The 10,590-nt window shown below is 42.4% G+C and overlaps 3 protein-coding genes across 10 annotated transcripts; 1 reads left to right on the plus strand and 2 right to left on the minus strand.

Annotated features, from left to right (window-relative positions):
* Positions 1–209: 209 nt before the first annotated feature.
* On the minus strand, positions 210–6,172 carry ofd1 (OFD1 centriole and centriolar satellite protein). 2 transcript variants are annotated; one of them, XM_085920605.1, is made up of 22 exons: positions 5,903–6,172; positions 5,629–5,817; positions 5,466–5,534; positions 5,373–5,394; positions 5,145–5,252; positions 4,943–5,079; positions 4,685–4,858; positions 4,498–4,604; positions 4,307–4,426; positions 4,133–4,206; positions 3,969–4,060; positions 3,707–3,896; positions 3,508–3,638; positions 3,323–3,434; positions 2,624–3,253; positions 2,321–2,468; positions 2,152–2,240; positions 1,525–1,665; positions 1,296–1,456; positions 1,049–1,210; positions 590–654; positions 210–428 (listed from the first exon to the last, which is right to left on the minus strand). In XM_085920605.1, exons 1-22 carry the CDS (start codon positions 5,993–5,995, stop codon positions 383–385), a joined length of 3,060 nt encoding a protein of 1,019 aa, XP_085776731.1. In that variant the 5' UTR covers positions 5,996–6,172; the 3' UTR covers positions 210–382. The 2 variants fall into 2 exon arrangements, with proteins under 2 accessions (XP_085776731.1, XP_085776730.1); XM_085920604.1 differs by having other exon boundaries at positions 2,321–2,471.
* A 233-nt stretch (positions 6,173–6,405) lies between these two features.
* Positions 6,406–7,834, plus strand: trappc2 (trafficking protein particle complex subunit 2). 3 transcript variants are annotated; one of them, XM_085920846.1, is made up of 5 exons: positions 6,406–6,467; positions 6,594–6,764; positions 6,844–6,986; positions 7,081–7,168; positions 7,242–7,833. In XM_085920846.1, the coding sequence occupies exons 2-5, from the start codon at positions 6,672–6,674 to the stop codon at positions 7,338–7,340; spliced, it is 423 nt and encodes a 140-aa protein (XP_085776972.1). In that variant the 5' UTR covers positions 6,406–6,467; positions 6,594–6,671; the 3' UTR covers positions 7,341–7,833. The 3 variants fall into 3 exon arrangements, with proteins under 3 accessions (XP_085776972.1, XP_085776974.1, XP_085776975.1); XM_085920848.1 differs by having other exon boundaries at positions 6,407–6,467; positions 6,599–6,764; positions 7,242–7,834; XM_085920849.1 differs by having other exon boundaries at positions 6,426–6,456; positions 7,242–7,834.
* Positions 7,835–8,455: 621 nt separating this feature from the next.
* Positions 8,456–10,579, minus strand: rab9a (RAB9A, member RAS oncogene family). Of its 5 annotated transcripts, none has more exons than XM_085920843.1 (3): positions 10,428–10,579; positions 9,919–10,041; positions 8,456–9,498 (listed from the first exon to the last, which is right to left on the minus strand). In XM_085920843.1, exons 2-3 carry the CDS (start codon positions 9,956–9,958, stop codon positions 8,852–8,854), a joined length of 687 nt encoding a protein of 228 aa, XP_085776969.1. In that variant the 5' UTR covers positions 9,959–10,041; positions 10,428–10,579; the 3' UTR covers positions 8,456–8,851. The 5 variants fall into 5 exon arrangements, with proteins under 5 accessions (XP_085776969.1, XP_085776967.1, XP_085776971.1 ...); XM_085920841.1 differs by having other exon boundaries at positions 8,456–9,501; XM_085920845.1 differs by having other exon boundaries at positions 8,456–9,479; positions 10,428–10,572.
* Between the last annotated feature and the right edge of the window lie 11 nt (positions 10,580–10,590).

Here is a 10,590-nt window from a genome sequence, read left to right on the forward strand (position 1 = left end):
CTACAAATCTTTTCTATGAATGTTGAAGGGCTTACCCCCAGTGAATTGTAACTTTTAAACAAGCTTCGACATTTTTGCAATGGCTATTAGCCAAAGTGTGAATTGCAAGTGTCTCCTTTTGAATCAACCAAAAACGTGAAGAAGAAAAAAAAGAGCTACCTATCAATCATTTGGAGGACAAACAAATCAACATCATATTTTGCTGAAGTGATACAACCCACACACAATTGGCATGTTATTTTTTTTAATGAAAATAAAAAAAGTGAAAGCAAAATCTCTTTTAATCTTTCACTTTCCTTTACAACAAATACATGGAATGTGTTGGTGTTCATGCATTTCTTCATCCACACTGTATAAAAACATTCACAAGCAATTTAGCAGTTCACCAAAAATCATCATCTTCATCCTTGTGCGAGTAGGCTGCAATACTATGGAAACAAAGACGAGCTCATTAAGTGGGACTCTACTTGAGCGGGGATGTAAAAAGTAAAATAGGAGATGAGAAAGCAGAAAATAAATGAAATGTCATTTGGGGATGGATTGTGGAGGCTTATATATGTATTATTAAAATGGATCAGTAAAGCCTTACCTATTATCTTTCTCCTCAGACAAACTCTTGACCTCTGGGGTCACATGTTCTTCACCTCCAGAGCTCTGACAAAAAAAAAAAAAATCATTAAAAGTCAAGATGAGTCCAGTGGATTTTTTTTCTTTTAAAATAATAATAGACCCTATTCCCAAAAAGATTTATTTTTACTTCCACGTTAAATCTAAAGCACAATACAAATTGCAATATAACAATATTTCTTATATCATCTACGAAAAATGACCAATATTACGTCTGCTTACTGAGTCACTTAGTTGTGAAACTCTTCTTTATGTATGCTTTGTTTCTACACTGTCTCTATACTGCGCCCTGGTGGCAAAGGCACACACACCATAAGGAGTGGTACAAATGTCAATGGACATTGAATCATTGAAATCATTATGCACAAATGGTTTAATTGCTGTCATCTAATCGTGTTACCACTGCATGGGTGGGATTTACCTTGTCTTGTTTTTTTTCTCTAGCTTCCAAAACCATCTTCATGTATTTCTCCAAGGGGTTTTCATTTGGGACTTCTGCTTCCTGCCTCTTGTCCCCATCTCCCTTGATTTCCTTCTCCTCCTCCACCACCTCTTGTTGTTGTTGTTGTTGTTGTTGTACGAGCTAAGCAAGCACACAAGTAGCCAACGAAAGGGATGAGTGGTTTAGACAAAAACAAACAAAAGTAAAGGACTAGTCAGTTAGTTACAGTTTCTTTCTCTAGTCTTTCCACTTCCTGCTGTTCTCTCTCTCTGGCCTCCTCTTGCTCCCGTTGCCTCACTTCTTGCCTTTCTTTTCTCTCTCGTTCCCATCGCTGTTCCTTCTCCTCTTTATCCTCAATCTCAGGGGCTGTTGAGATTTGGGAAGATTCTGGGGAAAAAAAAAAGAAAAGGTATTATAATACCTTACAGGACTTGTCAACTGTTCTTGTCACTCACCCACTCGGCCCCGCGAGTCAGTTGCGGCTACCGGGAGGTCCCTCGGGGACTGTGGGCGGGGGACGGTGGGGCCACCAGGGGCCTCGGAGGAAGAGAGAGGGACGGCAGTGTCCAAGAGAAGCTCTGGAATGTAGCCGGGTTCTAGAGGGAGACACGGACAAAGGGATCTTTTATGCTTTGCCCACCGCCCCTCCTAAACAGGGCCACAGAAGCAGCGAAGAATACATAATCGGAGGCCCTTCATCTTGGCCACTGTGTGAGGTTCTGGTCTCACACACAGAAACTCATTAAAATAGTCTGCACATGAGCCAAAACCTCCAGACAAGACATGTCGCCTATTGAGGAAAGTCACAGAAAATCTACATTGCAAATATTTTTATTGCAAATCACTGAATAAAATAATTGTAAAAAAAAAGTTAATATACAACATATTTAATTTATTAAAGCAAGGAAAAGTGTGGATTTCTTTAAAATAATTAATTTAGTGGATATACTGTAAAATGAAACAAGATTTCCAAAATCCAACACCAAACTGCCAGCAGCAGACTAGTCAGAGTTCTTTTATGCTGTGTGCGTAAAATGTCAACAAAATTCGGAGTGGTAAGAAGAAGCACCACTTAAGGCTACCTGGTGAAGTGCCAGTGAGATCCTCAATGTTTATCATCTCAGGCTGCGGGGAGGAATGTGAGCTGGAGGAGACATGTTGATTTGGAACACTGAAAGGAAAGTAATTCAATGTCAGATGCATGCATGTTATTGGGGAAATAAAATAACAGCAAGTAGCGCCAGACGGTACCTGTGATGATTTCGGACTGTGCTCTGGAGCTGAGGGCTGCGAGGGGGGCTCAGTGAGGGGGAGAATTCACCTGAGCTGGACGCTTCGTCTTGGGGGGCCGAGGGGAGGCGGCTGTCCTGTGGGTCCTGGAGCAACGCCGCCGAAGCGACTTCTGGCAAGAGCGAAGAATCAAATACTGAAAACCTTATGGGTAAGCCGTGTATTCATTGGCACAGTATGTATTCTTTTAAATTTCAGCTTTTTAAAAACGTTTGGGAATTTCAATTTGTTGCTGTGTTGAATATGACTATCAACTTTGTGTACCTGCTGCATCTGAAGGAAGCGTCTTCCTGGTGATGAAGGACACATGTGAGAATGAGCGTTGCTCCTTAGGGGGGTCATCACGTCTCGGGGACTGAAATTCAGCTGACGAAAGGCTGCTTATGCCATAAGACTTGTTAAGCTGGTCTTGATAGAAGGTCACTCGGTGTTGAGCACCTGGGAAGGCGTTTCCGGCATCAGAGGCTGCTGGGGAGGGGGTTCGAGCTTTTTTGGGGGAACGTGGTCGAATGAAGCTTTTTGACAGGTGAGAGGTGTAAGGGTGGGAGAGGTCAGAATTTTGTGTCAGCTGAGGCGAGTCAGTCCGACTCGAAGGCGTTGAGGGCCGCCTTCGTGAGACGCTGGAACGTGCTGCCCTCTGCTGGTACTTTCGGCATTTTGCCTCCAAGCTTTCAGCCTCCTTCTCCAGCTCTCGCATGCGAGCGTTGCATTCGACCAGCATCTCTAAGTCGGAGTTGGAGTCGGCGTGTGCGAGCTGGCCAACGTTGCCGACGTAAGCCGTTCGGGACCACGGCGCCGCTCGGTCCACGCTGACGTCGGGGAGGGCCAGCTTGTCCATCACAGAGTGGTCCACCAGGGAAGGCTTGGGGTTGAGCAGCACTTCGTTTTCAAGAGCTGCGGAAAAAGGTATTTGACCCAGTTTTGTATTTTGAGCCAAAGTAAGCTTCCCCAGCTACCGGATACCTTGTTGGGTTTGGCGAAGCTGCATTTTGAGGTCGTCAACATGAGCGGTCGTCCACTGCAGCTTCTCCTCACATTCCATCAACTGCACCTTCAGCTGACCGCATCGCTCCACCTACCGCAATCCAGCAGGGGGGTTACTCCGTACATCGATACTCAGCGCACCGTGAGGCGAGAAGGTGAGTCACCTCCAATTGGAGCTGTTTCTGGAGCACGTGCTTCTGGTTGGCAAAATCCTCCTCATTCAGTTTGCGAGCGCTCTGAAGATTGCGCAGCTCCACCTGCAAGGCCAACTCCTCGTCGGAGGGCTTGCCCAAATCTGAGAGCGGGATGAACATCCGGTGCTCAACATAAATGAGGACACTATTGAAATATTCTGATGCTCACCTGCATGGAGATGTCGGTTCTCCTCCTGGGCCTCCTCCAGTTGTTTTTTTAGTAGCTTCACTTGCCCCTGCAAGTGTGCGTTGTCATCTTTCAAACTGGGGAAGTCATTCATACTCTCCAACCTTTCTCTCAGCAGTTCGTTCTGCTGATGGAGCAAATGAGTTTTCTGCTGCGCAGTGTCGAGCTCCCCCTTGAGGACCAAAGTTTTGCTTTTTCAACAGACGTCACGCGACTCATTCGGTAATTCCGACGTTTTTATCACCTGCAACCGTTTCATCTCCGAGCAGGCTTGATTGTACTCCTCTAATTTGGCTTTGATTGCAGCCGTATCTCGTTCAATGCGGATGCTTTCCTCTAAGAAAAAAAAGGGACATTAAACATGAGCTTCATGCTGAAGAACAACATTGGGTTGATTTCAAGATTCACCTTTGTTTCGCTTTTCACTGGTTGTTAGTTGCTCTGTTCTCTTGTTGTAATCCTCCTTTAGCTCCAGCTTATAACTAAGGTCACATGCACAATACAATGTCGAATGGAAAGTTCTGGAGTTCGAATAAGCACACTTGAAACAAGTGGGATGACCTAAAAGACAACTTCAGATACCTGGAAAGTTCATTCTTCAGTTTTTGGTCATACATGTCTTCCATGGTCTTCACTGCGAGTTCTCGCCTCCTTAGCAGCTCTTCGCCGGCCTTAACCTTCTCTTGGTGTATTTGACAAGTCCTGCATTCAGAATTTTTGTCAATATCATCGTCAACAATACATCTGTTTAATTTCATGATTTTGAAACCTACTCCTCAAAAGACTCCATTCGCATTTTCAGCTCATTTTCCCTGTTACGCAGCGTGTCGATTTCCTTCAGCACCATTTGCCTCTGCATGTATACATTTTTTTCCTCGATCTGAGACGACAAAATGTTTCCGCGATGGCATCGGTTAAAGTCAATCACACAAACAAAACACAGCAGCGCTCGTTATTCACCTCCTGTTGTTTTTGAAGGCGCTCAATGGCATGTTTCTCCCTGGTGCTCAACGCTTTCGTCTTCATCTCGTAGGTTCTCTCCAGTTCTTGTTTGAGCTTGTCAAACTCTTTCTGGAACTGCACTTTTTCCTCCATCTTGACCTTGGCGAGTTCAACCTCTTTAAAATGTTGCAACTAAAGAGAATACCGACAGCATTAAAGCCGCATCGGTTGGACAAGAGATTTGAAGAAGAATCGAGAGATTTGTTTCCCAGTTACCTTTGTTGTCATTTCAGTCTCCAACTGGGATTCTAACTCTCTCTTATAGGAAGCCAGCTTAGACTGAAATGAAAACCACTTTTCGCCGCTGTAGTTGACATTTTCATATTCCTTGTCGATCATTTTCATCTTCTCAACTGGAACGTAATGTAAGAGCACATCATGCATGTGTATTGGAAATTGAAAAATGAAATAATCATACCCAGAGACTGTTCATAACTTGCTGAGCTTGTTGTCTGAGTGTCGGCATCGCGGCGAAGGCTCGTAGTCTGATGGTCGGTGATGTGAGACACAAGGTTGATTAAAAAGCCTGTTAGGAAAATTGGAAACGTGTCACATTTACGAAAAGAAAATATGACATTTCCTGCCATATTGAAGATGACTATGACAACTATAAGAGGAAACATATTATTTTATATACATAGCTTACCTGTATTATCGATGGTCGAAGACTGTAAGAAAAGAAGACACAGTAAAACTGATGTGTAACATATCAACAATTTCAGCTTTTACTGTTTATTACCAAGGATTTGTAAAGTGGTGAGTCAGGGCTGATTTTAAGATGCTGAAGGAGATCTCCTTTCCTGAGCACCTAAAACAATTCAACAAAAATGATGATTATTATTATACAAAAATACATAAATAAATTGGATTCCCTTTTCGGGATGTAAACACTTCAGTGTTACCTTCTCTTTGGACAGGCCACTCTCAGGGCAAAATACAGATAAGGAGTACTCATAGCCTGAGCTGTGAAGATAGTCAGCCACCACGTTGTTGCAAGCTGAGACCAAAAGTGAATCTGATCGCAGTGATGGTTCTGCTCCACTTAACGGTGCTGGTTTTAACTCGTGGATGAGTTGGTTGCGCAACTGAGTCTTATACACACACCGTAGAAATAAGAATTAGGCAATTGAAAGGAAATCGTTTATTTGGCTACGAACTAAAATACTGATGACTTACCTTAAGTGTATCCAGCATTCCCCTATCCCTAAGCGTTTTGTAAAGCCTCTTCCTCAGCTCGTCTGGGGATAAAGCATCTTCCTTTGCTGACATTTTTTTGTGTGATACGAGGTCCTGAAATTCAAGGAATCAAAAGAAGATCGACGACCTCTTGTAACTCTTAGTGCATTCCTAAATAATGTCAGCCAATGTCAACGATCATATTACATTGTAAGAAATCATATAAAATGTGTTGTTGTTTTTGAGTGGTTTCGGTTGCGCTTGGAAACTGAAGCGCGTCCTCATGACGCAGGAGGCGTGCCCTGAGATTTAAATCCGCCAACGGACATCCTGCATTGTTCAACAATTATAACACAGTAATACATTTGTTGCAAAATGATTTATGGCAACTACATATTTTGAGTTATAATTGCATGGTTAGTGTTGTTTTCAACCACCACTATAATAATTGATCAAAAAAATATACATAGGTATAATTCTTGCAAACGGACCATGAGACGTGACGTCATCTACATGCGACAGTCGTTGCTGCTTACCGGAAGTGTCAAGAGAAGGTAAACAAACGGTGAGTTTTTAATTATTATGATAATATCTTTCGATTTTAACCTACACATACTATATTGGTACTGCCTTTCGTATACGTATTCATTAACCAGCAATCATTTGTATATGTCTGTCGTTAATGTGCTAGAAAAGACGCTCATCTTGGACTGTTTCATTGCTGTTTCGCTTGGTGTGATTCCACTGCAAGGGACAAGCCGTCCAAATAATGTCTGGCAGTTTTTACTTTGTCATGGTTGGTCATCATGACAACCCGGTGTTTGAGATGGAGTTCTTACCATCAGGGAAACCTGACTGCAAGGTAAGGTGTTCCTAATAGTATATGTCAGCACTCTTGCACGATGCGTACAATTTCAGTGGGTTTATTTCTTTGACCGTAGGATGACCACCGTCACTTAAACCAGTTTATTGCACATGCAGCCCTGGATTTGGTGGATGAAAACATGTGGCAATCTAACAACATGTATTTAAAAACTGTAGACAAGTTCAACGAGTGGTTTGTGTCCGCCTTTGTCACTGCAGGACATATCCTTTATTATGTTGATGTGTTTTTCCTCTCCATTGCATGCAGATTGTTCATTGATTGTGGTCTAATTTTCTTTAATTACTTTTGCCATACATATAAGATTCATCATGCTTCACGATGTGAGACAGGAAGATGGAATCAAGAACTTTTTTAATGATGTGTACGATTTATACATTAAGGTTAGTCAATTGTTATCAAATGGTTCTCAATAGAGTTTGTGAGTTACTAATGTGGATTTTTTCTGTATTTCAGTTTGCAATGAATCCTTTCTATGAGACCAACGCACCTATCCGCTCTACAGCTTTTGAGAGGAAAGTACAATTTCTTGGAAAGAAACATCTTCTTAATTAATGGTGTAATTTTGCTGTCCAGGTTGTGTCTTGTGAATAGTCACATGGACTGTACACACATTTCATCTATAAAGAATTTTTGTAACATTATGTACATAGCTGTTCTGCATTAATTGTACTTTTACAAACTGGGTGAAAGTTGGCCCGTATAATATCAAAAGCAGGAAGCAGCCTGTGTGTAAAGGAGTGCCATTAAAGGCGGAACACACCGGTGTGACACCTGTAACTCATTTCTTCCTCTTTGTTTTGTTGAAAGTAATCTTGTAGTCCTATAAACAGGAATCAAAAACCGGTTCTTTTGAGAACCAGTTCCCTTTAATTTGCTTCTCTTTTTTTATTATTATTGCCTGATGGTAATTATTTGATTAACTATTTTTGTTCTTAACTGAGAGGCCACTCCACCCTAAACTGATTTCCCAGTGTTGCAAGCCAATGCCTAACTCGCAAGTAAATGTTTAATAAAAAAAAAAAAACTAATCTGGAACGCAGTCTTGTAGAAAGTTTCTTCAAAACTGGCAGTAGTTTAAAGAGTTAATTTTGTTAATTTTTAAAACAGAAAAGTCCAACTGTTTAATCTTTGCTATCAGCCCAAAGTGGAGAGCCCTGTGCCCTGTCACTGATGAGTCCATCAATAGTCATTGTTATCTTGTGAGTCGATAAAACCTTTGAAGAAAATCTGCCTTTAGATATTTCCAACCCCCATCATCACAGTGCACCTTAAGTCAAGCCTTTCATATCTTGGTCATGCCTCAAGGACTAAGTTGAATATGAAATCCATGGAGGGGAATAGGTTCTTGGTAGCTTTGCTTCCTCTCAAATCTTTGTTAATTTGTAGAATAACATCACCTTTAAATTCAATTCACATATTTCTGCAATTTAAGAGTCGAAGAATTCAGTTCTTCCCATATGCTTTATTTGTTGGTTGGCATATGAATAATGAACAACAAATGCAAGCATGAGCATTTTATTTCAGTTTTGAAAAAAAAAAAAAGACCTTCAACTGTAAAGTATAAAATATCAACAGACTCCATGTCCCCAAACCAAAAATCAAAGGTGCTCTTCAGCAATAGCCACAATTGCATCACTACTTTCCTCTTAATTTCTTGTACGAGTGAAAAAATAAAATAAAATGCAAGTTTCCACTTTTAATGCTTATTAGGGAGCATTTGTACTCTGAGAACTTAGTCATAATCAATTCACAAGGCAAAAACGTGCAAATGTGTCAAAAATCAATTGATTTGTTAGTAATATGTGAAGAATAAGAAATAATGCAAATCTAAATATTAACACGATCTTCACATAATTGCACTCATCTACAGATCGGCATGTTTTTAGGTACCCACACAAAGCTAATATGAAATGCAGTTAATTAATTCTTAAAACGTGACCTTTGAACTCAGTGCTTCCGTATTTATATGTAGTAAGATACACTTAGTGCTTCCCATTTTCCACTGACCACATCTGTAAGCAAATCCTGATTATTTACGAAGGTTACGGTGAGCAACTTAGATGTTATGAGCAGCAGGTGGTGGCAGAGCGAGGTTTTCTGTGGAGCTTGACCGTGTCCGTTGGGATGAGGTGGTCCGCTCGCTCGTCCATGGCCAAAACCCTACGCACCGCCTCCTCGAAGGCCACCGCTACGTTCGTGGCATCCTTGGCGCTGGTCTCATAATAGGGGTGGTCACCATTCTCCTGGCACCACCGCCGGGCCTCCTCGGTGGACACTTGTCTCTCGCTCACGTCCAGTTTATTGCCCAGCACCACGAAAGGGAAATTCTCCGGCTCCTTGACGTCGGCGTAGTAGATGAACTCCTTCTTCCAGTTGCCCAGATTGAGGAAGCTCTGGTTGTCATCGACGCTGAAGGTGAGCAAGCAGCAGTCGGAGCCTCTGTAGAAAGGAGTCCTCAGGCTACGAAAGCGCTCCTGGCCGGCGGTGTCCCAGATCTGCAAGGTGACCTGGTGGCCATCCACCTCCAGGTCCTTGTTGAGGAACTCCACGCCGATAGTGTGGAAAAGGTGCGCGTCAAACTTGTTGGTGACATAGCGGTTCATGATGGAGCTCTTTCCCACGCCGCCGTCACCCAAGAGGATAACTTTCAGGAGAGACGTTTTGGTTGACATGGCTGCTCGTGGCAAATCGCTGCGATGAAAGGGATGACCTGCTTAGAAGATGCAACATGTCACTGCTTTAATGAACAAACATAATGCTATAGTATTTCTCCGCTGACTTCAGGCAAACTACATTCGGGTCGCCAGTCGATCACATACAGACAACCACCCATGCTGTCTACACCTATGTTGGGTGAGTAATAGTACACAAGTAGTGACTCACATTCAAAAAAAAAAAATGGATACCACACCTATCCGATGCTAAATCTGCCATTTATGAGAGGTGTTCTATAAACTACATTGCTGGAAACTAGATTTTTATTGGTATCCACGAGGGTCTGGTTCTTTCTGTGGCTGAGTCAATACAATAAATATCACTGGCTACTAAATACACAAAATCATTTTGATATAATCAAAAGTATCTTAAGTAAAATACAATCACGAGCTGTGATGGCCGGTTGCAGACTCACCACTGATTGATTTAAGCTTCCTCCACTGGTCCAAGATCATGTGGTGCAGACCCTGCAACTCAGTCACATGCTCGTTTGTTCAGTCTCGGTATGGACGGCCATTTAAGTTCCACTTGCGCTAGCCTGCAACATAGTGGTTGACTGGTAAATGGTTGGCAGGAGACAGCAACTTCAGCTGGGCAGTTCGCAATGGACCTTTTAAAAACCTGCTAGGTAGAAATGCTCTCAATATGTAATTGCCTCATGCAATGCCATAGCTGTGACGTGATGTGTAATGTCGTATGTCAATGACATACTGCGGTAGAGGATAATCATCCACAAGCTATATGGTTGACAAATAATAAACAACAAATAATACCGCAAGATATCCGCACAGCTGGGGTTTAAGTAGACAGACAAGTTGACTTCATTGCAAAAACGCTACATTGCAGTTCGATTGATTTAGCTTCCGTGCCCGTCTGAACGTAAAAATAAAGAAACATGTGCAATGTATGTTTATTCCATCTTGCCTTTTTTTTTTTCGTGGCTTGAGATAATCAACGTCAGGTCGTTTCCTGGTCACTCCGAAGGCTCGATGCTACCGCCGCTAGCCTATTGGGATGCTAACGATAGCGCTCCTGCAAGCAATGGACAGCCCCGGTCACGTGACGGAATAAACCAATCAGCGAGCTC

This window comes from Syngnathus leptorhynchus, chromosome 9, assembly GCF_054491065.1.
Source record: "Syngnathus leptorhynchus isolate UIUO chromosome 9, UIUO_Slep, whole genome shotgun sequence".
In the NCBI taxonomy this organism is placed as follows: domain Eukaryota; kingdom Metazoa; phylum Chordata; class Actinopteri; order Syngnathiformes; family Syngnathidae; genus Syngnathus; species Syngnathus leptorhynchus.